General features: G+C 40.4%; 1 protein-coding gene across 1 annotated transcript in view; it reads left to right on the forward strand.

Annotated features, from left to right (window-relative positions):
• LOC139480091 (galanin receptor type 1-like) overlaps positions 1-27013 on the forward strand; it is a 53160-nt gene that overhangs the window by 22264 nt on the left and 3883 nt on the right. The window contains exons 2-5 of the mRNA XM_071263103.1: positions 3933-4054; positions 13160-13283; positions 13816-14018; positions 26564-26705. Of these exons, the coding sequence (XP_071119204.1) occupies positions 3933-4054; positions 13160-13283; positions 13816-14018; positions 26564-26705 (591 nt within the window). The remainder of the gene's footprint in view (positions 1-3932; positions 4055-13159; positions 13284-13815; positions 14019-26563; positions 26706-27013) is intronic.

Here is a 27013-nt window from a genome sequence, read left to right on the forward strand (position 1 = left end):
GCTATCATGCTGAGTAAAGCCATATCAATCCTAGCTCGGCTTAAATGCGGTAGACATCATTGACTACGTTAGTGCTGTAACTGAAAATAGTTATTCCTCGTTGCAGATATTGCTTTTGCTTTAAGATATTCATAAAAAAAACCAACAACTTTACTTGTTATATTGTTTGGCGAATACAGACATAACAAATTAATACAAGGTTAATCCGAAGTCCAATTGAAATCTTCGAAAGAGACCTTATTCAACAATGGTCTGGCACAATGGTCGGCCTCCAATCAGTTAGAATCAGATGGTTACAAAGGTTAACAGGATAGGAGACACGTACTCAATGCTCTGAAGTTTAACGAATGGGAAGGGACGTCTGTCATCATATTAAAATGTACAAAGCTTGATAGCATTGTATGTTGGTATGTGTTTTTAAAGTCATGTTTAAGAATTTAGGATCTCTTAAATGTCAATTTTGGTATCGATAATGCTTTATGTATGTTGGTATGTGTTTTTGAGTTCTAATTTAAGGCTTTAGGGGTGTTAAATGCCCACTTATTGATTGTTAACGTTTACTTGCTATATCCATAACAGCAACTTTGCACATGATTATTGGGTCTTCAGTTGGCAGAAACACGAAGAGCGTGCGCCCAAACCATAATATTGAACCGACATTCAAACCCCATCGAAACACTGCCTAAAACGTATTGTCAGGACATGCCTAGGTGTCGCACATAGACGTTGATGTGTTTGTGTGACTTCCGCTTTCCAATTATTGTGTTTGTGCACAGCAAGCCAACATATAGTTAGGAAACATTAAACCGGTTCAACTGTCCAGAGCAAACCTCACAAAGCAAACGACAAAACATCAAACGTTGATTCTGTTGTTTTCATCAAGAAGATAAACAAATACTAGTGAACGGATTTCACTAAAATAATGTTTAATCCAAACTGTGCGAGAACGAATTACACTTTTTAAAACAAGACAAACGATACAAAAGTGCTATTTCAAAGCCAAAGCAAAGTATCTATCAATACCTTATATATAAAAAGGGGCGGTCGGGTAGCCTAGTGGTTAAAGCGTTCGCTCGTCACGCCGAAGACCCGGGTTCGATTCCCGACATGGGTACAACGTGTGAAGCCCATTTCTGGTGTCCCCCGTCGTGATATTGCTGGAATATTGCTAAAAGCGGCATAAAACCAAACTCACTCACTCACTATATATAAAAATGTTACTTCCAACAACACACCCGACATCTTTAGGTGACACAGCTACATCAAGTCAGTATGTACACGGAGCAGTGCTAAACTGTCCAGTGGCCCCTGTTGGGTCTCCAGCCAGACCAGCGACCTGATGTTATTGCTTGTTCATGTTCTTTGGTACTTTTGACATATTTGATGAGGTGGGTTGCTCAGTGGTACGGATGGTGGCGCCATCTACGAAAACAACCTTATAGTGTGATCTTTTCATGTCGGCATCATGGTTTCATCAAATTCTCTGTTTAAAACAAACCTCCAGCTGTTCCAAGTCCTTCAGTGCGTATTTAAATCCGATATTGACCACAGCATGTGTATTCCAATCTATCATGTCAAAAACACATACTCTGCAGATGAATAGTTTTTAGTCAGATGTTCTGAGTGGATTCTAAATCAGGAATTACATACGATTTATTTTTCTGTTTCCACACATTATCATAACATCAAAGTGCGAGGCAATATATTAACCAATTAAAGCAGTGATTGCATCTGTATAAAACGTTCATTGTGTTTTGTTCAATGTAGGCTATTCTGATACAACGTTTGCAGTATTTACAGATCACATCAACGTTATACGAAATGCCTAACAGTCAGTATCTGCATACGCATGATTGCATACCATATGTTCATCAGTCTACAAAACAATCAGCGAATGTTCCAGTATTACCAATTGGTTTTAAGAGGTTGATTCAGCAGTTATCATCAGCTCCATTCGCAACCACATAATAATATTTTCTCGAACGTTAAACACAGACTCTCCCGTAGTGGGTTAGTTGTAGCTGTCAAAGGAACAGGGCCAACAAACTGCAGGCATTTCACTTATCGTTTGTCCGTCAACTGACCCGGCAAAGCTCACCAATTGTCCGCTAATGTATATTAACAACAGGCCATAACGCCGAATGGTACGGAGCACTAGACCACGATATTACTTTGATTGGTTTGGACTGGTTATGGCACCAGCAAGGGTCACATTGCTAACACGGCGGCTCCATGCACAGACGCCGAGGCAGTCTCATGTTTAACATTGTCATTCCAAAACATGATAAAACGTATGAGGAACTTGTTTTAAGTGATTTAATAATACGCCTCGGCATTTTGTTTATTTTCTATTTTCGAGAACGATGAACTGGTATATAATCTGTATTTCATTTATAGAACATTTTTTTTTATTTATTTAGTGATCAAAGAAGGACATTTCCTTTTCTGGAAGGGCTTTAAATACTACGAACTTCCGTAACTTATGTTTTTGGTGGTTGACTTGCAATTTATGTTCTGTATGTCAAAACATGTAAACGGAATAAGGATATCATTCATGAACAGTATTTGTGTAATTGAGGGAATCTAAAATGTGACAAGTACGTCGTGAAAACATTGACACATATACACGGTACACCAGTTCCTAATGAACTTCTTAGTTACTAGCATTTCAGCAAATTAGTGCTACAACACAAGCCGATAAAACCCTTATACTGGAACGATCCTGAAGAAAGTCATCCAATCGATACTCGACTTTAGGTCTGTGTTGAACATACAAACATGAAAGTAGGCAATAAGAAATGTAATTTCACGCATCTCCGTGGGAGGCGATTTTAGATAACATAATCTACTATATTTGTCTCATTAAAACCAGATCTGGGTTCTCGCTATTGATAAACAAAGGTCTGAGGACATCCCATTACAGGTCACGTCAGAGCGACCTTTCATCCAACCAATAAGAGCGTCGCATACCAGATCATGAAAGTGACACTCGGAATGTGTTTTCTAATCATGGAACCACGATATATTTAACACGGGATATTCAGAACGACAGTTACGGGTTTTATGATTATATCCATACAATCTAGGCCATCTATAAGCCATTCCGGAATGTTCTTCTTATCAGTTTTAAATTTTTTAATCGAGTAGACGTCAAAATGTGTTTCGAAGCGTAGTCGCAAGTTTGAAACTAGTGTCGTAAAGCTCGAGAAAGTTGCTTTCTGATTGGCCAATGTCGATTTCTTGTCAGTCATTTCATTGGTCGGTCAAATTTCGCGAAAGGTCGTTCTGACGTGACCCGTAATGGGATGTCCTCAGATCTTTGTTTAGCGGTAGCGAAGACTAAGATCTGATTTAAATGAGATTGCAAGCTCCTCTTTATCATTGTTTATGAAAACCGTTAAGTTTTCGGTTTCTTAAAGAAGAGTCAGATGCGTTAAATAAGCTACAAAAAAGCTTATGTTAAAACCTATTTTGTCTTGAAAAAAGGGAACAAAGAGAAATCTCTTTGAACGCCGGGACCAGTGTACTCGGCTTGAGGGCGTGGAGCCTCTCAATCGCGACGGTTCTGTCACGACCAGCGTTTCACTGAAATAAAACATGAAGGTATTAAGGACAAAAAGTTCGAATGTCGCATAATTGGCTAACCTTTCGGAAATCAATTTGAAATATCTGTGACTCGTACGTGAAGTATGTGTTGAGTGTTGACTGTCGGAGACGTTTTCCTTTTGTCAACCTTGACTGCAGCCATCCTCCGCACGTCTACCACACTAAATTTAAATTTGTCCCAACCGCTTTATAGCTAGGGGCTTACCACTTATTAAAACACCACTTAGTTCTCAACATTCCCCGGTATACTCATTAGCTCTCACAATAAGATCTCTACAGCTCCATGTATTGGCGATCATCATTCTTGATGAATGTTTCTCTTCCAGTGCGCTGCCTTCTTTACATTCACGTGGTCATTTGGCGCCTTCCTGTGCAAGTTCGTCCACTACATGCAGACGGTGTCCATGATCTGCTCCGTCATGACCCTTACTGTCATGAGCATCGAAAGGTAAACACCAAAATTCTGTGCTTGTCAATGTATCGTGGTGAGTTGTGACACTGTGTACAAAGGCGGGTACAGCGTTGTGTGTGAAGTTGTATTTCTCAGTGTGGGAGTATAGGTATACGCATCCTCGTGGTCGAGTGACATGCACTCATCATTTATATCACCCCAGAGAAGTGTCATTCAGTTTTCTTCCAGGACGGTTCCCTACAATATCCAATAATTTGAAATATTTTTAATTTACAAGATTTTGCTGGTATATCCAAGGGGTTTGCAATAATACGCATTGTGCTTTATTTTTCATGTATGTTTTATCTTCTTTATTGTATGGAATAATACGTGATGTGGGTTTAACGTCCCTGATGTATGTTTGATACTGTGCGTCTGACATCTAATTGTATTCCTGTGCGTCCATCGTCCCAATGGTATGTTGGCTGCGGTAGCTGGTAACTGTAATTACTTACTATGAAAAACATAATCTGTCCATAGTCGTAAGAAAAGTAATGTTCGCTTTCCGGTATTTCCGGTAGTAGATGATGTCAGAAATTGCCGCATAACTTCTCCTCTGTAAAGAACACAACTTACACCACACTTTTTTCATCGTTTATTTTCTAGATTTATTCTGAATTACTCCCACCCCACACCAGTCGCAGTTTCTATGTCTATGTACTCACTGAGTTTGTAAACGAAGGTAGTGTTAAGTATTGAATTTGGTCCATCTGACTCTACTGGAATGAAGGTGGCATTTTCATTGTCCTTCTTCAATAAACATTTCTTCATTAAATATTTCTTCAATAAAGATTTCTTTCAACATACATATTTGTAGTTTATACACTTTAAGCTGTCGCAGTAAACAGTTGCTTGCAAGGCAATCTCTACAGCGAAAGCCAATTAGCGTGGTTTTGAAAACGGATCTTGAAGACATGCGTTTGGCTAGGCATGAAATAAATTAATCACGGAATTTGTCTGTTCACCGCGGCCATGTACAGTTTACGTTACAGGAAATTTATTTGAAAGCGTAATGACGTGTCGTTAACGTCCTGATAATTGCATTTGTTTATTCCTGAAGTCAGCCATGATTCTGTACACACTGCTTTATATAAGTCCGTGTTCCACGTGCCAGTAACTGCGTTGTTACAAAGGCAACATAATCAATTTACTCGACAATGAGGAAGACACGATGTGCCCATAAAGAAGGTTAGTAGATACAGGCACGAAGATAAAACGATAAAAATATCAACACAGCAAATTAACATTTGACATTACAACGAGAAGGCTAAAACACAATGTAATGTCATCTTGACCTGGTTCTGAGCGTGACTTTTGCAGATCACGAAGCACAGATGTGTCATATTGTGTTACCTTTCTCTGTGCGTGAACAACGTTTTATATTGCCTTACCTTAAGATCGATATAGGATGGACAGTCCACCAGATACATGATATTCGCATAATGGAAAATGTGCGTAAAAGGTAACATGTAGTGTTTTATGGGAAATTTTATTTACCAGAAGGTCCAGTTTGTAGAGCGAGGGAGACGAGAAGGCGAAGCAACAGCTCTGCGAGTCTCACTTGAAAACTCGATGTGATGTGAACGTATTCTGTCAATTCAGATATTCTTAGCATATTAAGGGACCGGGATTTGATATCGAGATTAGATACATTTTTCAGATACAGCTACAAAATCAGATATTTTATATTAAAAATTATGAGCCTGAACTTTCTCTATTTTTCAAAGAGGTTTCGGGGACAATTTATTTTTTGGATTACATCCCTGTTCCCTCCGCCTCCAAAGTATCAGAATAAATGTCAAATGGACGGTGCCTTAAGTTTTAATTGACCATGTAAAACAAATCATAACACATTCGAATGACATTGAGTGACAGTTCAATTGATATTTTCTTCATTTCGAAGCCGATCGTCAAATATAAATGACAGCCGTCGTTCACTGTGATGCTTTACTATCGATATTTGCTATAATTTTGTCAGTTATTAGTATCCGCGATGAGATTTTTTTGACATCACATCCAGAGTATTTAAACAAAGCAAGACAGCTTCGTCATGTCTCATGATTTATAATGGGCCATGATGAAGAGGGTTTCAACACTACATCATTAATGAACATTGGCTATTTGCCGAGGTGGTAAAATGTGTAGGGAATAACAATAAGGCAACATTGATTTAACTCCAAGTTAGATCAACCGTATGAAGGTATTAATTGCTTTTAAACATACAATAAGTGACAAAAAATATGGTGTAATCAATGTGATTAGCATGACGTTCACGAGAACGTTTTGAGTTTATGACTAGAGACAGTTGATCCAGAAGGAGATTACCATGACGTACACCGACATGTATTTGTTATCTAAACAGTGACAGTTGATCCGGTGTCGTCAAGGAGATTATCATGACGTACACCGATATGTATTTGTTATCTAAACTGTGACCGTTGATCCAGAAGGAGATTACCATGACGTACACCGACATGTATTTGTTATCTAAGCTGTGAAGTTGATCAAGAAGGAGATTACCATGACGTACACCGACATGTATTTGTTACCTAAGCAGTGACCGTTGATCCAGAAGGAGATTACCATGACGTACACCGACATGTATTTGTTATCTAAGCAGTGACAGTTGATCATGAGGGAGATTACCATGACGTACACCGACATGTATTTGTTATCTAAGCAGTGACAGTTGATCAAGAAGGAGATTACCATGACGTACACCGACATGTATTTGTTATCTAAGCAGTGTCCGTTGATCCAGAAGGAGATTACCATGACGTACACCGACATGTATTTGTTATCTAAGCAGTGACCGTTGATCCAGAAGGAGATTACCATGACGTACACCGACGTGTATTTGTTATCTAAGCAGTGACAGTTGATCTAGAAGGAGATTACCATGACGTACAGTGACATGTATTTGTTATGTAAGCATTGACCGTTGTTCCAGAAGGAGACCACATCCTCGGTTTAGTGGTAGAGCGTCCGCCCGGAGAGCGGAAGGTCCGGGGTTCGATCCCCGACCGCGTCATACCCAAAGACGTTTAAAGATGGTACTTGTGATGCCGGACTTGTACAAGCAGCCACACACACACACACACACACACACACACACACACACACACACACACACACACACACACACACACACACACACACACACACACACACACACACACACACACACACACACACACACACACACACACACACACACACACACACACACACACGTGCATGCACGTCGCTATGTAAGTGCAATAATCTTGGACGCGACGTTAAACCCCATTCCACCTCACCTCACACCTACAGAAGGAGATTACCATGACGTACACCGACGTGTACTTGTTATCTAAACAGTGACAGTTGATCCAGAAGGAGATTACCATGACGTACACCGACGTGTACTTGTTATCTAAACAGTGACAGTTGATCCACTGTCGTCAGGGTGATTACCATGAAGTACACCGACATGTACTTGTTATCTAAACAGTGACAGTTGATCCACTGTCGTCAGGGTGATTACCATGACGTACACCGACATGTACTTGTTATCTAAACAGTGACAGTTGATACACTGTCGTCAGGGTGATAACCATGACGTACACCGACATGTACTTGTTATCTAAACAGTGACAGTTGATCCACTGTCGTCAGGGTGATTACCATGACGTACACCGACATGTACTTGTTATCTAAACAGTGACAGTTGATCCACTGTCGTCAGGGTGATTTCCTAGACACCGACATGTACTTGTTATCTAAACAGTGACAGTTGATACACTGTCGTCAGGGTGATTACCATGACGTACACCGACATGTACTTGTTATCTAAACAGTGACAGTTGATACACTGTCGTCAGGGTGATTACCAAGACGTACACCGACATGTACTTGTTATCTAAACAGTGACAGTTGATCCACTGTCGTCAGGGTGATTACCATGACGTACACCGACATGTACTTGTTATCTAAACAGTGACAGTTGATCCACTGTCGTTAGGGTGATTTCCTAGACACCGACATGTACTTGTTATCTAAACAGTGACAGTTGATCCACTGTCGTCAGGGTGATTTCCTAAACACCGACATGTACTTGTTATCTAAACAGTGACAGTTGATCCACTGTCGTCAGGGTGATTTCCTAGACACCGACATGTACTTGTTATCTAAACAGTGACAGTTGATCCACTGTCGTTAGGGTGATTTCCTAGACACCGACATGTACTTGTTATCTAAACAGTGACAGTTGATCCACTGTCGTCAGGGTGATTACCATGACGTACACCGACATGTACTTGTTATCTAAACAGTGACAGTTGATCCACTGTCGTCAGGGTGATTTCCTAGACACCGACATGTACTTGTTATCTAAACAGTGACAGTTGATACACTGTCGTCAGGGTGATTTCCTAGACACCGACATGTACTTGTTATCTAAACAGTGACAGTTGATACACTGTCGTCAGGGTGATTTCCTAGACACCGACATGTACTTGTTATCTAAACAGTGACAGTTGATCCACTGTCGTCAGGGTGATTTCCTAGACACCGACATGTACTTGCTATCTAAACAGTGACAGTTGATACACTGTCGTCAGGGTGATTTCCATGACGTACACCGACATGTACTTGTTATCTAAACAGTGACAGTTGATACACTGTCGTCAGGGAGATTTCCTAGACACCGACATGTACTTGCTATCTAAACAGTGACAGTTGATACACTGTCGTCAGGGTGATTTCCATGACGTACACCGACATGTACTTGTTATCTAAACAGTGACAGTTGATACACTGTCGTCAGGGTGATTACCAAGACGTACACCGACATGTACTTGTTATCTAAACAGTGACAGTTGATCCACTGTCGTTAGGGTGATTTCCTAGACGTACACCGACATGTACTTGTTATCTAAACAGTGACAGTTGATACACTGTCGTTAGGGTGATTTCCTAGACGTACACCGACATGTACTTGTTATCTAAACAGTGACAGTTGATACACTGTCGTCAGGGTGATTACCATGACGTACACCGACATGTACTTGTTATCTAAACAGTGACAGTTGATACACTGTCGTTCGGGTGATTTCCTAGACGTACACCAACATGTACTTGTTATCTAAACAGTGACAGTTGATACACTGTCGTTAGGGTGATTTCCTAGACGTACACCGACATGTACTTGTTATCTAAACAGTGACAGTTGATACACTGTCGTCAGGGTGATTACCATGACGTACACCGACATGTACTTGTTATCTAAACAGTGACAGTTGATACACTGTCGTCAGGGTGATTTCCTAGACGTACACCGACATGTACTTGTTATCTAAACAGTGACAGTTGATCCACTGTCGTCAGGGTGATTACCATGACGTACACCGACATGTACTTGTTATCTAAACAGTGACAGTTGATACACTGTCGTCAGGGTGATTACCATGACGTACACCCACATGTACTTGTTATCTAAACAGTGACAATTGATACACTGTCGTTAGGGTGATTTCCTAGACGTACACCGACATGTACTTGTTATCTAAACAGTGACAGTTGATCCACTGTCGTCAGGGTGATTACCATGACGTACACCGACATGTACTTGTTATCTAAACAGTGACAGTTGATCCACTGTCGTCAGGGTGATTACCATGACGTACACCGACATGTACTTGTTATCTAAACAGTGACAGTTGATACACTGTCGTCAGGGAGATTTCCTAGACACGGACATGTGTAAGTCAAGGAGACTAAACTTAACCGAACTAAGAACTGAACTTCATATTTTACATTCACATTTACATACAACATATAAGAATAGATTAAATCCAGAACTTTTTGCCGAACAGGAATGCATATATATATACAGATAGATCGAAGCAACAATATATATGCAATTAAATAGAGAGAAAATTATTTGAGCAGTTTAATGAATGAAAAACTAGTTTGACAAAATTTGGACAATTTTCTCAATGTTCCTAGTCGTGGATTATTGAAAAGTAAGTTCATTTTAAACATATTGGGAGTAATGTAAAATCTGTGTGAAATTGTTTTCTTTCGTTTTCTTAAGATGGACAAATAAACAAATAATATAATTCTTCACATGTCAGAGAGTTTGCAGAGTAGACACCTTCTTTCGGTGTAATTAAAGCTATTGTCTCCAGCTTGTGGTTACAAGTTCTAAACTGAAGGAGGACTCGCCAAAACGCTATTCAAGTGATATTCTCAATTTTGACAATGAGTTTTTATGACACTATACATTGTGCCTTTTAAAGACTTATCTATTGCACTTATCCAACACTGTAGATTAATGTCATCGGTTTTTTCATGGACTAAATGTTTTAGATGAGTAGGACTTTATACGTTTCGTGATAGTCAGGTGTAACTAAGCCCAAGTTCGTCATACAGTTCGTTTGATAAATGTTATCAATTTATGTTACACTTCTCAAATGGTACATATACCCGTTTTGAGTATGCAAGAAGTAATATTTAGTACGATGTAGTCAGTGAGATCACTATGACGTACAGACAGGCTTTCGGTATACAACCAGTGACAATTGATCTTGTGTAGTACAGGCGATCACCGTGACGTACAGGCAGGCTTTCGGTATACAACCAGTGACAATTGATCAGGTGTAGTACAGGCGATCACCGTGACGTACAGGCAGGCTTTCGGTATACAACCAGTGACAATTGATCAGGTGTAGTACAGGCGATCACCGTGACGTACAGGCAGGCTTTCGGTATACAACCAGTGACAATTGATCAGGTGTAGTACAGGCGATCACCGTGACGTACAGGCAGGCTTTCGGTATACAACCAGTGACAATTGATCAGGTGTAGTACAGGCGATCACCGTGACGTACAGGCAGGCTTTCGGTATACAACCAGTGACAATTGATCAGGTGTAGTACAGGCGATCACCGTGACGTACAGGCAGGCTTTCGGTATACAACCAGTGACAATTGATCAGGTGTAGTACAGGCGATCACCGTGACGTACAGGCAGGCTTTCGTTATACAACCAGTGACAATTGATCAGGTGTAGTACAGGCGATCACCGTGACGTACAGACAGGCTTTCGATATACAACCAGTGACAATTGATCAGGTGTGGTACAGGCAATCAACGTGACGTACAGGCAGGCTTTCGGTATACAACCAGTGACAATTGATCAGGTGTGGTACAGGCGATCACCGTAACGTACAGGCAGGCTTTCGGTATATAACCAGTGACAATTGATCAGGTGTAGTACAGGCGATCACCGTGACGTACAGGCAGGCTTTCGGTATACAACCAGTGACAATTGATCAGGTGTAGTACAGGCGATCACCGTGACGTACAGGCAGGCTTTCGGTATACAACCAGTGACAATTGATCAGGTGTAGTACAGGCGATCACCGTGACGTACAGGCAGGCTTTCGATATACAACCAGTGACAATTGATCAGGTGTAGTACAGGCGATCACCGTGACGTACAGGCAGGCTTTCGGTATACAACCAGTGACAATTGATCAGGTGTAGTACAGGCGATCACCGTGACGTACAGGCAGGCTTTCGATATACAACTAGTGACAATTGATCAGGTGTAGCCAAGAAAATCACCGTGACGTACAGACAGGCTTCCGGTATACAACCAGTGACAATTGATCAGTTGTAGTCAAGGAAATCACAGTGACGTACAGACAAGTTTTCGGTATACATTTGTTACATGTATTGTTACATTGCACTTTGTATGATGGTCTGCGTTAAATCTTGTATAGAAATAGAACTTAATTGTATTTTTTTAAACATAATGTATATTACACTGCCAAAATCTGCTTTTTACTTCTATAGCTCAGAAAACATATTTTAAATAGTTAATGCTATTTTATCTTTTATGTATTTTGCTTATTTTAGTTTATGTAAACTTTTATTGACTTTTAGATCTGTCATAACACAGTGAGAGAATCTCTATACACTGCATATATTATGTATTAAAATTTATATTCCTAAGGATTGTATGGGAGTGATAGGAGAATAAACCTTTCAGTCTGTCTATCTATGAAACAATCGATGCTCATGATATCAATCAATGGATTGTCTGGTCCAGACTCGATTACTTACAGACCGCCGTAATACAGCTGGAATATTGCTGAACGAGGCGTTAAACAAACAAACAAACAAAAATCTATAAAACAATTGAATGTTGGTTTGTTGATTGTTTCCTGGCCGCTCTGATGCAGTTGGAATATTGCTGACTGCGGATTCAAATAAAGGCAGGATTTCATGGAAGACTTGTATAAGTTATTGTATCTTACGAGAATAATATTTTACATGTTAAGAAATGTTGTGCTTTTCTCATAGAAAAGGTTACATGCATGTCAGTAATCTTGGTATTCTAATACTCACACGTGACATGTCATCTTCTACATAGGCCCCGTGGGTACTCCAGGTTAGAATGAATCCACAGCACATTATGCTGGTCGTACAAGTCCACCTCATGAATCGGGTGATCAGGCTCGATCATTACGTGTCGTCGTTGTTCACAATATCAATAACTGATCTAGTACTGTCTGGCCCAGACTGGATTATTTACAGAAGGCCGCCTTGTAGCTACAACGTTGCGGAGTGCGGCGTTGAACAACAAACAAACAAAATAAATCTCATCTTTTACATTGAAACTTTGTAATTGCCGATACGGGGCACATTCCAATTCGACATAAAAGAAGGGTGACATGAAAAGTGCCATAAATCTCCTTCGGAGCCTACTTTTATGTTATGTCAGAAAATATCAAAAAAATAATTTCGCAAATTAATTATGCTCTGCGTAAAGCAGTGGAACCAATTTCAATAAGTATGAACTTTGCAGTATGATATGTCGTACAGCAAAAATAATACAATCTCTGAAATTAGATAAGGAACTTTACTTGCACTGACGTCGCTGCTTCATTCACAATATTGATTCAGGTTAGCATTTGCAATGAGACCCTTGGCTGGCGGATGTTTTCAAATGTTTTCTCATATCTGTGTATTGAACGTATAACATTTCGATGGAGGAAGCTGTTTCTTGAAGACTTACTGGAAATATTGAATTTGCAATCGTTTCTTATTTCAGGTTTATTGCAATATTGATGCCCCTGAGAGCAAAATATATCTGCACGAGTGCACACGCACGTGTTGTCATTTTCTTCACTTGGGTTGTGTCTTTCTCCATGGCTACCCCAGTTTTAGTTATACAGGTGAGTTTATTGTTATATAACAGTAAAATGTCGTCACCGATATCAAGGTTTTGAATTATTTGGATGAGGGATGTCACCACAATAACGTGCTAGCATCTTATACTTATACAATCCATAGTTATGTTAAAAGTACACATGCGTCGTACGTCAGTTACTTCGTAGTTACGCTTTGCATAGTTAAACCAAATATATCATCATTTCCAAAGAAGAACAATGATGAAAACAATTTCTGGTTTAAGAATTGAGCTAAATGTTCCAGAACTTATTAAAACACCAAAAAACATTAATATCTCGTTATAAAAAAAGCTGCGGCAACAAATTCAGTGAACAAGTTTGTTAGAATACTGATCTATTCATGAAGAAACTAAGTTATGAATGATTTTTCGTTATATTAGATTCCTGCTGACAATAAAGAAGTTCAAATCTGGCAAATGCAGTTTAGGATTGTCGTATTGTTCTGACTGCCTCCTGTTGTTCCTAATGAGATGTCTGCTCCCAGCTGAATGTTCATGCCGCTGTTTGATGTTCACAGACCCACCAGGAAGTGGGAGGGGTACGGAAAGCCTACTGGTGTGTCAAGAAGTATGGTGACCCGAGTCTGGCCATCTTGTTTGAGTCCTACATGTTCGTCATTATCTTCGTGGTACCAGTACTGGTGATGGTGGTCGCCTACACGGGGATCTGCTGCGAGTTGTCGCGTGTGTCAGGCACCAGACTGGCCCTCGGGGTTACGCAGTAAGTTGCACACACTCTCCAGTCAGTCGTGAAGACCGGCAGTCTCAATCTTAATGACAATTTGTAAACTGATTCATTTATGGATTCGAAAAACAGGGTGCAGTTTATGCCTGATATTTTTGACACCTATAAATAGCTCTGATGTCTGCAACTTTGCGGGGTGATTGTATGTGGTTTGTTACCGCCGATAGGTAGAAATGATTTTCTACACATTGGACTTACTATTTGTTTTATCAATTACCTAAACCTATGTGAATTAGTTTTCGATTTGTTACTGTATTTGAAGCTGACAAGTGAGTGAGTGAGTGAGTGAGTGAGTGAGTGAGTGGGTGAGTGAGTGAGTGAGTGAGTGAGTGAGTGAGTGAGTGGTGGTTGGGTGAGTGAGTGAGTGAGAATCAAACCCGTATACATGCAAAATACACCAACTTACCAGATCAACGTTAAGGACCTCGACAAGAAAGACCACGCGACGTTTCAAACCTTACCTTATAATATCCTTATCCCAAATATCCCTTGAGGAAATATGAGCTGATCATATATTGACTATGTTTATCAGGTGTACAAATATGCTTGACAAACGATTTCTTTAGAGGCTTTGTGGCTGCGAGGGCCCCGAATCCCTATTCTAGGATGTGTATAAGTAATTACATACCACTGTCTGGATATATGAAGTGGTTTGTAATTATCAAGCAATCACTGAACCCCGTCTCATCGCTGACGGTTATAATTACCTACAGCCCAAGTCTCCCTCAATCTCCTCATCTTTCAACTTGGATTTGGTCTGGGTATGTGTGTAGGCGGAGGCACGTACTGTGTACTTCAATTACTGACATGGGCAACAATACTCCAGACAGAGAGGGTGACGGCTTTGGAAACGTGTTCTATGTTCAACTGTTAACCAGTTGGTGGAGGTTTTAACCTACAGTAGTAAAACTTTTGTCTGAATGGTCTCTTGTCGCAGACTGTGTGGCAAATATTTGTCCAGGTACCTCTGAGTAGACAAAAGGTTGCGGTATTATCCCCCCCCCCCCCCCCCTATTATGGTTACATCTGGAGGTGAACACATGGACGATGGTTGCTGATGTTGCCCGATTCTTTGACTGTTCGTTTTATGGATTAACTTGTATGTATTCGCATTCTCAGTTCAGTGACCAAAAGACGTTAAAAGATGGGTACTTGACGTTACCCTGTCTGGCGCTAACATTAAGGGGCTAAAACAAGGTCTGGTCGGCTCGGAGTCAGTATACTGTACATGTGTCTGAGTGGGGTATTCATGTTAAACTGCAGCATGGTATCTCTGTACCAGTGGGCTAGCACTATAAAATCTCTCCCTCGTAATCGCACGTAAAAACACCAACTCTCTCTTTTTCTCTCTCTCTTTCTCTCCCTCTCTCACACACACATACGTGCATGCACGTCGCTTTATAAGTACAATAATTGAGCGGGAAGTTAAACCTTATTTCCCCTCTCCTCATTTCAAAGGATCTGATCTGTTTGGAGACAATTACTATGGATAATCTAACTTATCGGAATGGATTTTTCTACATGTGCTGGGGGTACACACGATGAGTGCTGCACATTCAACGAACATGTCGTTAAAGTTAATCATACTAAAGTAGATATAGAATTACACGAGTACAATCTGACAGTATTCCTTGATCCCTTAGGCATCAGCTGTAGTTGTGTGTCCACATCTCTACCCTTTTCCTCATTCCCACATTAATACTCTATCCGACACCAACTAACACTGATGGCATTACATGTTGCCAATATATCGACAGCAGAACAGTTCTGTCATATGTGAGTGGCCTTTCTCGCGCTTTAACAGAGATTTTGGTCATTCCAATCATCACTAATACGTATTCTGTCCAATTTCGCCAAAAAAGCCTTGGTACTGAATTTGAAGTCGAAGTAGAAAGACATTGCAGCCAAGATTTACGAGCGGGTCAGGTGGCTGATAGGGCTGAACCGATGATTACGGCAGGAGCAGAATTATGTCTTGTAATCTTGTACAGATCTGGTGTAATAATATTAGGGATAGAATGTTGTGGCCCTCGCTCTCTTTTCGGAAAAGTTCTTCTTCTAATTCGCCTTAAGTGGACTTGTCGCCAGCGTCGTCCACATAACTTGAACTTACACTCCTGAAATAGGTTAACAGTGTAAAGAAAGTAAAATTGAACTTTCAATTAAAGGTTTTTACGTCGCAATAAACATGCTTTATCATGGTGACCTGGGGTTGACAGCATTTTCAATGATTGATGCCGATTAAGCAAGATGTTAGCAAGGTCACACATTGTGACCAACTGATACTCATCCCGCCACGTCACACATTCAACTAGGTCAAACAATGAGACCAACTGATAATCATTCAGTGAGGTCAGAGTCTCATACTCCAAGGTCACACATTATAACCCACTGATCCCCATTAGTCGGCCTCGGTTACAAGGGACTTATTCTGACTCAGGAGGATCCCCACGGGTTCTTCCCATGTAATAGTTTCATGTAAATGTTTTATGTAAATGTTTCATATAATAGTTTCGATGTTTCTTAAATGGAAATCACGTCTCACAGAAGCACTGTGAAACACATAACACAACCAAACCATTGTTTGACGTCTGACAGCCGAGCAGCCGAAACTTCGTGGTTGAAACCGACAGACAGATAACGAAACAGGTTTCCATTGTGTATTAGACATTATCGAGCTTCGCTTTTCGTGTCCTTTCTACTATTAAATGCACTTATACACATGTACAGCTACAACATGTAACACAAATGCTTATCAATGAATTCCAATGAAACGTTCTCTAAAATGCATCATCAGATGAACCGACTTGATATGTACATATACATTGTCCTGGAACATGTGATAATTTAAGTGTATGTTATAACACCATTATCAAGCAAGTGAAGTACAGATCTAGAGTATGGACCTGCTAGGACCTTTTATCTTATTTCATCCTTTGTGCACGAAACAGACTTCTCCACTCTACTGTAGCCACACCCAAATCTATTCAACTGCATAAACTCTACCTTATACCCCCATACTCTCTTTGACCGCCTCCGTGGTCTAGTGGTAGAGCGTCCGCCCGGAGAGCGGAAGGTCCGGGGTTCGATCCCCGACCGCGTCATACCAAAAGACGTTAAAAGATGGTACTTGTTGTTACACTGTCTGGCGCTCGGCATTAAGGGGCTAAAACAAGGACTGGTCGGCTCGGAGTCAGTATACTGTGTCTGAGTGGGGTATTCATGTTCAACTGCGGCATGGTATCTCAGTGGACTAGCACTATCAATCGGCATCAGTCCGGGCTGGTACAAGCAGCCACACAAACACACACACGTACATGCACGTCGCTTTATAAGTGCAATAATCTTGGACGCGACTTTAAAACCAATTTCACCTCACCTCATCACTATACTCTGTTTATCTCTTGCTTGATAACGGTGATGTACCGACACCGGTACGTCGCTCCTAGGTGTAATAAAGTAGTAGTCCATCTAAATACCATATCCTAAGTTTGTACTCCAACTTCCAAATGCCTCTGAAAGACGGTATTTCAACCGTTTAACTCGAAACTATGGAAATAAATTAAAAAAATCTAGGACGTGAAGATTATTGACAGACAGTGCATTTCGGGTGACAATCTTTCTTGTAATGAACATGTCCCCTTGTATACTAAAGCATCTGCATTGCATAGATCTGACACTCATGGTGATTAATGTTACTTCAACATCATGGCCAGACATATCTGAATAATGTAACACTTTATGCACTGCACTTAAGACCAGAAACCTGATTAAACGCTGTAAAAAAGGAACCGAGCCTGACTCGCCTTCAATATAGAATATTTTATTGTACTAATCAAGAAACACATTAAGTCGTTCGTCACTCACAAACAAGTCCCATCTCTACAGCTTTCGTTTCAAGGGAGAAAAAACCGTCCTTAACGGATTCACATCACAGTTTCAATTTCATAGCCGAGCCTGTGATCTAAACTAGAAACAACCTCTTTCTGTTGCAAGATTGAATACTTCCAGGATATGCTAGGAAGCACACAGCCTTGGCCGTCGCCCCGGGCCACTATAATTAAACTGTGTAATCAAGTACCAAGCCAGGAGTTGTCCGGTATGTGTACTTGGACTATATCACTCTAGTTTGGCTAATCACCGACATGCAGGGTCTTCGAGCAGTGCCACTGTGTTATGGGAATTCCCCTGCTATTCCTGTGACGGATCAGACGACAGCAGTAACAGCTGCTTATCGTAATGGTGAGGTGCTCGTCAACGTAAGTCCTTTCTCCAGCGAAGATTATATTCTTCCTTAGAATGTTTCAGGGCTTTGTGTGTGGCTGCTTGTACTAGTCCGGACTGATGCAGATTTATAGTGCTATCTCACTGAGATACCATGCCGCAGTTTAACATGAATACCCCACTCAGACACAGTATACTGACTCCGAGCCGACCAGTCCTTGTTTAAGCCCCTTAATGCCGAGCGCCAGACAGGGTAACAACATGTACCATCTTTTAACGTCTTTTGGTGATTTTTAAGGATTTGACCATCCGTGCTGTGATTGAATGTTGTTTATGTCAGCAATACTGCAGCTGTATCATGGCGACCTATATTTATTAGAACCTGGGTCAGAGAAACTAGTGACTTAGAGTAAGGGCAATGTTCAACGCCAACGAGTTTTCAGAATATTTTATAACATCAATATAGTACCATGTTCTAGACTCCGAAGATTATACGAGCATTTACCTATTATATCAAAGACAATTCCTGAATTTGGCAAATACAATAGCTTTACTTGATGATAAGTGGTTCAATTGTATCGGGGAAATGACAAACTAAGGGACAATGGAGTTAGGGCTCAAGAATGATTGATATTTCGATATTGGGTTGTCCTTCATTGTTGGTGCTTTAAAATTGTCATTTTAAAACCATAACCATATCGTTCGGTACATACAGTAAGAATAGTGTTGGGCGATTTACTAGTTTGATTATCTTTCTCCACCATCACCTCGTTATATCCATTTTACACTGCCCCAGACCAGGACATTTGTCAAAGTGTTTAACCACATCGTGTCCTGCCTTGTCCTCTGTCTCGCAAGACTTACGTTGATCTCATTAGGATGTGACGAATTTGGCAACGTGAGATATAATTCTTTAGTTTCCAGGTATGAGTTTTGTCAATTAAGTTGTTATGATGAAACTTTGATGAGACGTAAGACCAAATATTATGTTATTTTAAATACCATAACATTTACATCACTTTATATGAAACACAGTTACTCTTTTTCTGCTAGTATGATACATGTACTACCCATATGGGAACGGAGATGCTTAGGGAGGTTACAACAGTAGCTTAATGCCGATTGGCTTTTTTTAGAAAGCCTGTAATTTCATTGGTTAATGACGCATTGCCGGAACTACATTTTCCCATTTATCATGTTCATTCATCTTTTCCCACAAACACATCTCTGCCATACAAGACTTGTCATTTACAACACAAAGCGTTCTAAAAACTATAATTTTTATTCATTCAAATGAAACATCGTTCACACATGTTGTTTGCGATAATTGAATACTCGGAACATAAAAACTACTTAAGATTTGTAGATTAGATTTGATTGAATAAAGTCTGCTATACATTGTTGTCCCCGATAAAAGTGAACGATCTTGTGAAGATTGACGGAAAATTGTTTGGAAGAGTAGTGAACATAATACAGCCACTGAACAGTTTCAACGTCTTTGTTGTGAAAACTGACATGGGTGAGCGACAAGTCCCTCGTTATAGACTGCGCGTGATTCGTGAAACTCAAGGTCTGCAACAACATTTTGGTCTAAATCAATCATTTTTGGATGATTTGATGGATAATGATTTCTTGGACGGCCCGAATAACATCCCTGATGTTCCAAAACAAGCAGAAAGATTTGTTGATGTACATGATGGCGACACTGACAAATTTCTGGCAGAAAATGAAAATGCAAACACTATAAAAACAACAACAAGAAAAGCTTAATGACCACGCCCAATTGAAGTTATCCCTCCCACTGAACGTAACACGATCATGTTTTTCATTGACGTTAGGAAACAGGATGGTTCCGAGTACGAGGCAGGCTCACTCATTGGATTCAGGGGCAGTTTAGATCGTCACTTACCGAATACGAAGCAGGCTCACTCATTGGATTCAGGGGCAGTTTAGATCGTCACTTAAAACGCAAAGATTATGGCTTCTCACTTCCCGATTTAATTAAATTTTCCAAACTGAGGGGTGTCATCAAGTCAAAAACAAAATCACTGAAAAAACAGGGAAAGGGTAGCCTACCTTACGGAGCAGAAGCTATTTCCAATAGTGAAATAAAACCACTCCAAGATGCAGGCCAGCTTGGCACGAATACACCTGAATCTATACTCAACAATAAAAGTTCCTGTGACACCTATATTTTAGTGTATTTTTCAAACAAGTAAAGTTTGGTTTTAAATATTGTAGTACCTGTATGGAATCAAGTCACAAAAACGCAACTGCTACAGAAAAGCATGCATTCCATGCAAAAGTTGACTTTTATGCAAGCCCCATGCATTTCGCTACCCATGAATGAGTATAAAAACATGTGCGTTAGCGGGATTCCATATGCATTGTTTAGCATCGTGCTGACAACAACCACTCAGACAAACAACAAAATTACGCAATTATTCAAAATTACTAAATGCCACGCCTGTCCGAAAATGAGCGTCTGCGAGCCATTGGTATGGCTGAAGCAAGATCGAGTCAACGTGATGTTGCAAGACAATTTAACGTCCACAGAAAAAACATTTGGTGTTTATGGCCACGTTCGCAACAGACGAATGCAGTCAGAGACTGTCATCCCCTGGCCGGCTCACTCCCCCGATCTCTCACCAATCGGGCACATGTGGGATGAGATGGATCGGCGCCTTCGACGTCAACCACGTGTTCCACAGACACTCCAGGAACTTCGAAACATGCTCCAGCAGATATGGAGCTTGCATCGCATCCAGAGGTTGACACACACGCTATTGAATTGTAACTTGACATTTTGGCATGTTCATGGTTTTTTTAAATGAAATCACGCATTTTCTGAAGTCAGTTTGGCAAATTAAACCATTTGAACACTTACAGGAGTCATTTATCTGTTGCAAACCGAAATTGTTACAGATTTGGAAAAAAACATTTCTTTGCATTAAATCTTTTTCAATGTCACAAGAACTTTTGTTGTTCGCTATATATTAAACACTCTGTGATGGAACAATACGATTTTTAGCGGTCTACGGTCAATAACTTCACACAGAAGAATGTCTTGGGGGGATTTTCAGTTGAAAGGAGACTCTGATAATCATGAGTTTATCGAGTATGTTGAACGGCAATCCAAAACCAGAACCGGAGAAGACTCCACGGTTGTTCGTGCTGTGACACCCAGGGCTTGGCCCTAACCCGACGGCCCCTCATATTGTCCAGTCAACGTGTATAAGGTGTTCCGCGACTTGAGGCCCAGCAATTTTTCGGGGAGGGAAGATCCATTCTATCTCGCAATAAACACTAGAGGGTGTCCCAAATCTGGCAAATCCTGGTTCAAAAGGCAGCCATTTGGGGAAAACAAACTTGGTGCACTAACGAAAAACATGACTTCCAAAGCCAACCTTTCATCCGACAAACCAGTTGGTAGGGTAATCACAACGCTAGGAAACACATGATACAATCACTGTCCAGGAAGGGCGTTCCCGCCCACCAATGCAAGTGTCTGGGCACAAAAATATGCATTCTATAAACACATATTCACGAAACACCGTAGTATCTCCAACATTTTGTCCAAAATCAGTGCAGCAGTGTCCCCGTCAAACCACTTTCGGATTCTGCTAGGCCTATATGTCAATCAGTGGCATCCGAATCGTTGAACGATCTTCCAATTCGCATATTGTTCCTGTATCCGACTCGGTACAAAAATCCGCGACGACGGACATGATCCACTGTCTGTTTTCTGTCCCGATCCATGGCGGCGTATTCAACGTAAATATGTGCAAACCTGCTGAGTCGGACGATGTATCCAATGCCCCCAAACGTCGGCGCATAGGCGACATTTCTTCGGACTCTTGCTCCAGTGTGCTTGATTTATGGACATTTACGTTTAACTTTCGTGAAAATGCTGCATAAACACTTTGGCCGAGATCTATCAGTTTAAGGTCAAGGCCACGTCACATTCCAATGTTCCTTTTTGAAATATTTACTGTTGTTTTAAAATGTAAGGCATATGCTCGCTTGAAAGAGTCTGTTAAGTAAACCATACTTGTTGTAGAATCAGTTTACACAGTTTGATGTTGTTGAGCATGTGCAGACGGACAAAGGTTTTGGTTCTCTTTTCGTAGTCACGAGAGCTAGTGACTTTGAGGTGACTGACGGCCATGTCGACCGAGAGAAACTGGCAAGCAGTTTGAACTTCACGTGTTTATATTTTGTATAAACAATAATGCCAAGTCACTTTTTATTCATTGTTGGACTATTAAACATGAAATCAAACTATATTTTTCGCTAAAATGTATTATAATGCTTAAATTGTCGAAGACTTAATACCGCTCAAACTAACTCTTTCCGTATTCCGTATTCCCGGAATCTTAGTGTTGAGTGTAGACTGTGTGTGATCAGGTAAAAATTCCACGAATTCGATGCCGTTTCACACGCGTATGAATATTATGAAATGCGGCTTCGCCTCTGTTATAAGAGTAAACTGTTTCTTGTCCTTTTAGCTTCTTATTTTAAAACGTGACGATGGGTAAGAAAACAATAATTTACGAGTGACGAGGAATGCCGGATTATCTGTCCCTCGTAAAGGCTCGGGACCTACAATTTTAATTCACTCGGGACAGATAATGCTAAATTCCTCGTCACTCGTAAATTATTGTCTATATCTTCGCACTTGGTTATCATTCCAAAGTCTTGAAACGTCTAAAAATGTAACTAACGGGATCGGGTGTCCAGACTCGCTGATTTGGTTGATGCATGTCATCGTATCCCGCTTGATAGATGATCATAATGCCAAACACTGGATTGTCTGGTCCAGACTCGATCATTTACGGACCGCCGTCGAATAGTGCTGAGTGTGGCGTTATACAACAACAACAACAACAAACAACAACAACAACAACAACAACAACAACAAAACCCACAAAACAAAACAGAAAAGCCAATTAACAGCTGTGATAATATTTCAAACAAAGACATGAGACTGCAACATGAGACTTCACAGTGCTTTCAAAACGCTGAATTTGAAATAAGATGACACGTAAAGCAAATATTTAATGTTTCCAACGTTGTTTGACTACCCCGAAGGAGATGCACTGTATGTGACGTCATCCCCAGCGGTTCAAATCACGTCTGCAATCTCAGACGTGATCACGAGAGGAAGCTATGCTCCTTTAAATAAACTCCTTTCAAAAATGAGTCCTCTTCCAATGATTAATGTTTCCTGCTGTGAGGTAATCCTTGCCGCTAATCCTATCTCATAGATTCCTGACAAGGAATTATTTAAACATACGTTTAATATACATGATAGGTTGTGGCAGCAGATCCAAGTCACATATGATTATTTACATGCCAGGCTCAAGTTACGGGTATGGAGGTTTTCAGCCTCGTCTGTTGTCCCTGTAAGATAAGAGAGCACGGACCGCAACATGTGTCTAACCCGTAAAGATTTGCCAACTTAGACACGTCTGAAGGTATAATTCCCCCTGGGGGTGGTGTTAATGTGCCTCAAATGTTATGTCACAGTCTGCTATTCAGGCCCGTGATACCAGTTCATGTGTTCACAACGCTATTTTTCACGGATAGAAGAAATGTCAGATGACCTACATGTGATCACTGACGAAAGATTGACATTCTTTCTCATACAACATAAAATGCGATCGAAGTTAATGTTTCATGACTATTTTAAAAGGTTGGTTCTGCAAAATCGTGTTCGTCTTGATCATCTGTTTAAGCGTGGCATGTTAAGTCAACCCGGTTGAAAATCAGTTTGTAATAATGCATAGTGCATGCTAATGTGGTGGTGGCCGTCTCAAATATTTGCCAAGCCTGTTATTTTAAACAAGTCAGTGAAGTACAAACAGGCACTCATGACTCTCTGTAATATCATTCTTGGAACTGTCCTGCTTCAATAATATTCAACACAGGCCAATGTTTGTTTTTGGTTATTTTGCATGGTACAAGACTTCACTTCTACGCCATCTGAAAGTAAAATAATCATGGCTGTCCCTCCAGAGCCAAAGTTCTTCTAAGAAGGATGGTGGACCATGTGAAAGTGTACAAATACATAGGATCACAGTGACTTGTAGCCGTGTACATATACTGATAGTGCTACTCCTATTGATATATACAGTACTATGAATGTAGTATATTCATATTGCAAAAGATAATAAATTGAGAAAGAACGTAATACCCCATGTAATGGCAACGCGATAATTTTAAGGGTGAAAATTTATACTTGGTATCAATGAACTACATACGATTTAATCGTTGATGGAAAAAATATAACTGGTGATGAGAACGATACATAGACAACACAAAACACTATTGCGATATTTACTCATTCTTATGATGTAGTCATGTTGTCCTCTTCGTTGACAACCTGGACAACTTGACTTGGTCAATTGGTTACGTGCAAAAACGTCTTTGGAAATATGTGTGCGTCTGTGCGTGTGTGATCAGTTCAGAACTTCGTGTGGACATTTATTCTTTGCGGTCATCACTCCTAATTACATGTATTTTTACTTCTCAGTTTAAGTCGGTACTCGAATTCGGCCTTGGTGAGGTTATCAGTTAGGCCTTATTAATATTGCAACAAGAGCAGACACTTCAAAAACTCCTTACATGGTTGAACCATGTTTATTCGGACCTTTTCCTGTTTCTACACAAGGCGTCGTGTGACATCTGAATCATAAAAATGCATGGAGTAAGCGAGGGAATTCATCCACGTTTGGGTTTTAAACCGAAGGAAGAGACAGTGGGGGTTGGACCGGGCGTCTTGTCTACTGGTAAACTATCCACTGTCATGAACTCAGGATGAATAACGCAGTTGGTAAAATAAATATACACATTGTCGAACAGCATAAAACACATACAACGTACCATGACGGTCACGCAACGTGACCACTCATGGTGATCTCTAATAATGACGATTACTGCAAGAGGGAGAGCTCTTGAAATGATCTATAATATTCGGTTCTTTGCCAACGGATCACGTAGAGTATCCGATATTTGATATATTTAGGAAGTATGCCACATACTGAATCCTACTTGAAACAAGGTGTCACACCGGTGGGCGTGAAGCATTATACAGTATCGTGTTTAACACACAGTGCCATCTGTGTTAATGTCTGTCTGAATAAGGAACTAAGTTCGAAGTAACATTTCTGTAACTGGTTCAAACAACTTTACACACAGAAAACCCAGAGAGAAATTCTGAAGTCTACAGAAAATAGGTAATTCACAAAGTTTAAGAAATCAATGTTAACGGCGGAACCGTACATGGGAAACCTACCTTCTAAAACTCTTGTCTCGGAGAATATAACACATTTGTACTGCTACAATGGATCCCCACAAGACATAAATGCTCCATAAATGTTGGAGGTGTTTTACCATAAACACTCAAAGACGAATTTTGTTTCGTTACTGGGTGTCTATTGACCCACATGTCGCCACCATCGGTCTTAATGATATTAAATTGTGATACGATGTCTCGGAAGAACGGTTTGGATGAACATTGTCCGCATGTTGTATGATGTATTGTTTTCGATCAGCGCATATAAATACTGTGTTAATGGTGTTTTTCTTTGAAGCTGAATTTAGTATAGAATCTTGACATTTGTAACTGGCACTTCTAGGGACCAACCAAACACATCTAAGTAAGCACTTTGGTCCAACCATTGACATAATTACAGGGCAAATGGGAGGGTTTCCATTTTACACAAGATATTGCCAATTCAAGAGAGAAACATATTTGATAGATCGAAACGAATTGAACTAAGAAATATTTATTAATCACAATACAGTAATAGTTACAGAAACATACACGTGCAGGAGTGAGTGAACAATATTCCAGTTATATCACTTCGTGTCATCTTAATGTGGGGGAAAAGCCAGAGGTGATACAGGTCTTAGGCGTTTAACATTTTGGTGAAACCCACGTGCACGGGTATATACGTATGGTGCTTACAAACCTAGAAAATAATCGGGGCGAATCTGGATTCGAACCATCGATCATAGGTTTCTGCCATGCTAAGGGCCACAGCTCTCAGACAAATAGGCCACCTATGCCCCCTTGAAGTGTTAAGGACTACTCAGATCTCAGGTCGCCCCGAACTGACAGACCATTCTTGTGCAAAAAGACTTTCATGTCATGTTACGACCTTACTCACTCACCCTACAGATAAATTTACACATGTGGCCAATTACAAACCCCGTATTTGTTAGTGTAACATGCGTTTTCATAGCGTCAACGGGCTTTCCTTGCAGATAACTAACTTGCAAGTGTATTTCAGAGGCGGCAGTCACACATCACATGAAAGAACGCCAATGGTCCGCCAGACAAGCGGATGTGTTGCTCCCATATACAGACATCCCAACCAGGTGTTTAAAGAACCAAGGGAAAAGAAGTCGCGACTGGATGAAGATAAATGTAAAGTTAGTGCCGTTTTCTCAATGCACATTTCTTATTCAATATTCCAAAGCAATAATCCATTTTCAGACCTTCAGAAAACCACTTTATCTGTGGGCTGTGGTGACATCCTCGTTCTTGTGTGGAAGTCGGTAATGGCATACAAATGCTGTAAATATGCACAATCGTGTTTTATGAAAGGACATTTGGGTGTGTTTACTCCACACTCTGATATATGTTACTGGCAAGGTTGGGCGCTTTATGTCCCATTGTAAAAAAACCTTTAAACAGATGCTCAAGAAATATTCGGTAACGTAGCAACTTTTACGTAGTT

Source organism: Haliotis cracherodii, unplaced genomic scaffold (assembly GCF_022045235.1).
Source record: "Haliotis cracherodii isolate W230 unplaced genomic scaffold, xgHalCrac1.p SCAF_4, whole genome shotgun sequence".
In the NCBI taxonomy this organism is placed as follows: domain Eukaryota; kingdom Metazoa; phylum Mollusca; class Gastropoda; order Lepetellida; family Haliotidae; genus Haliotis; species Haliotis cracherodii.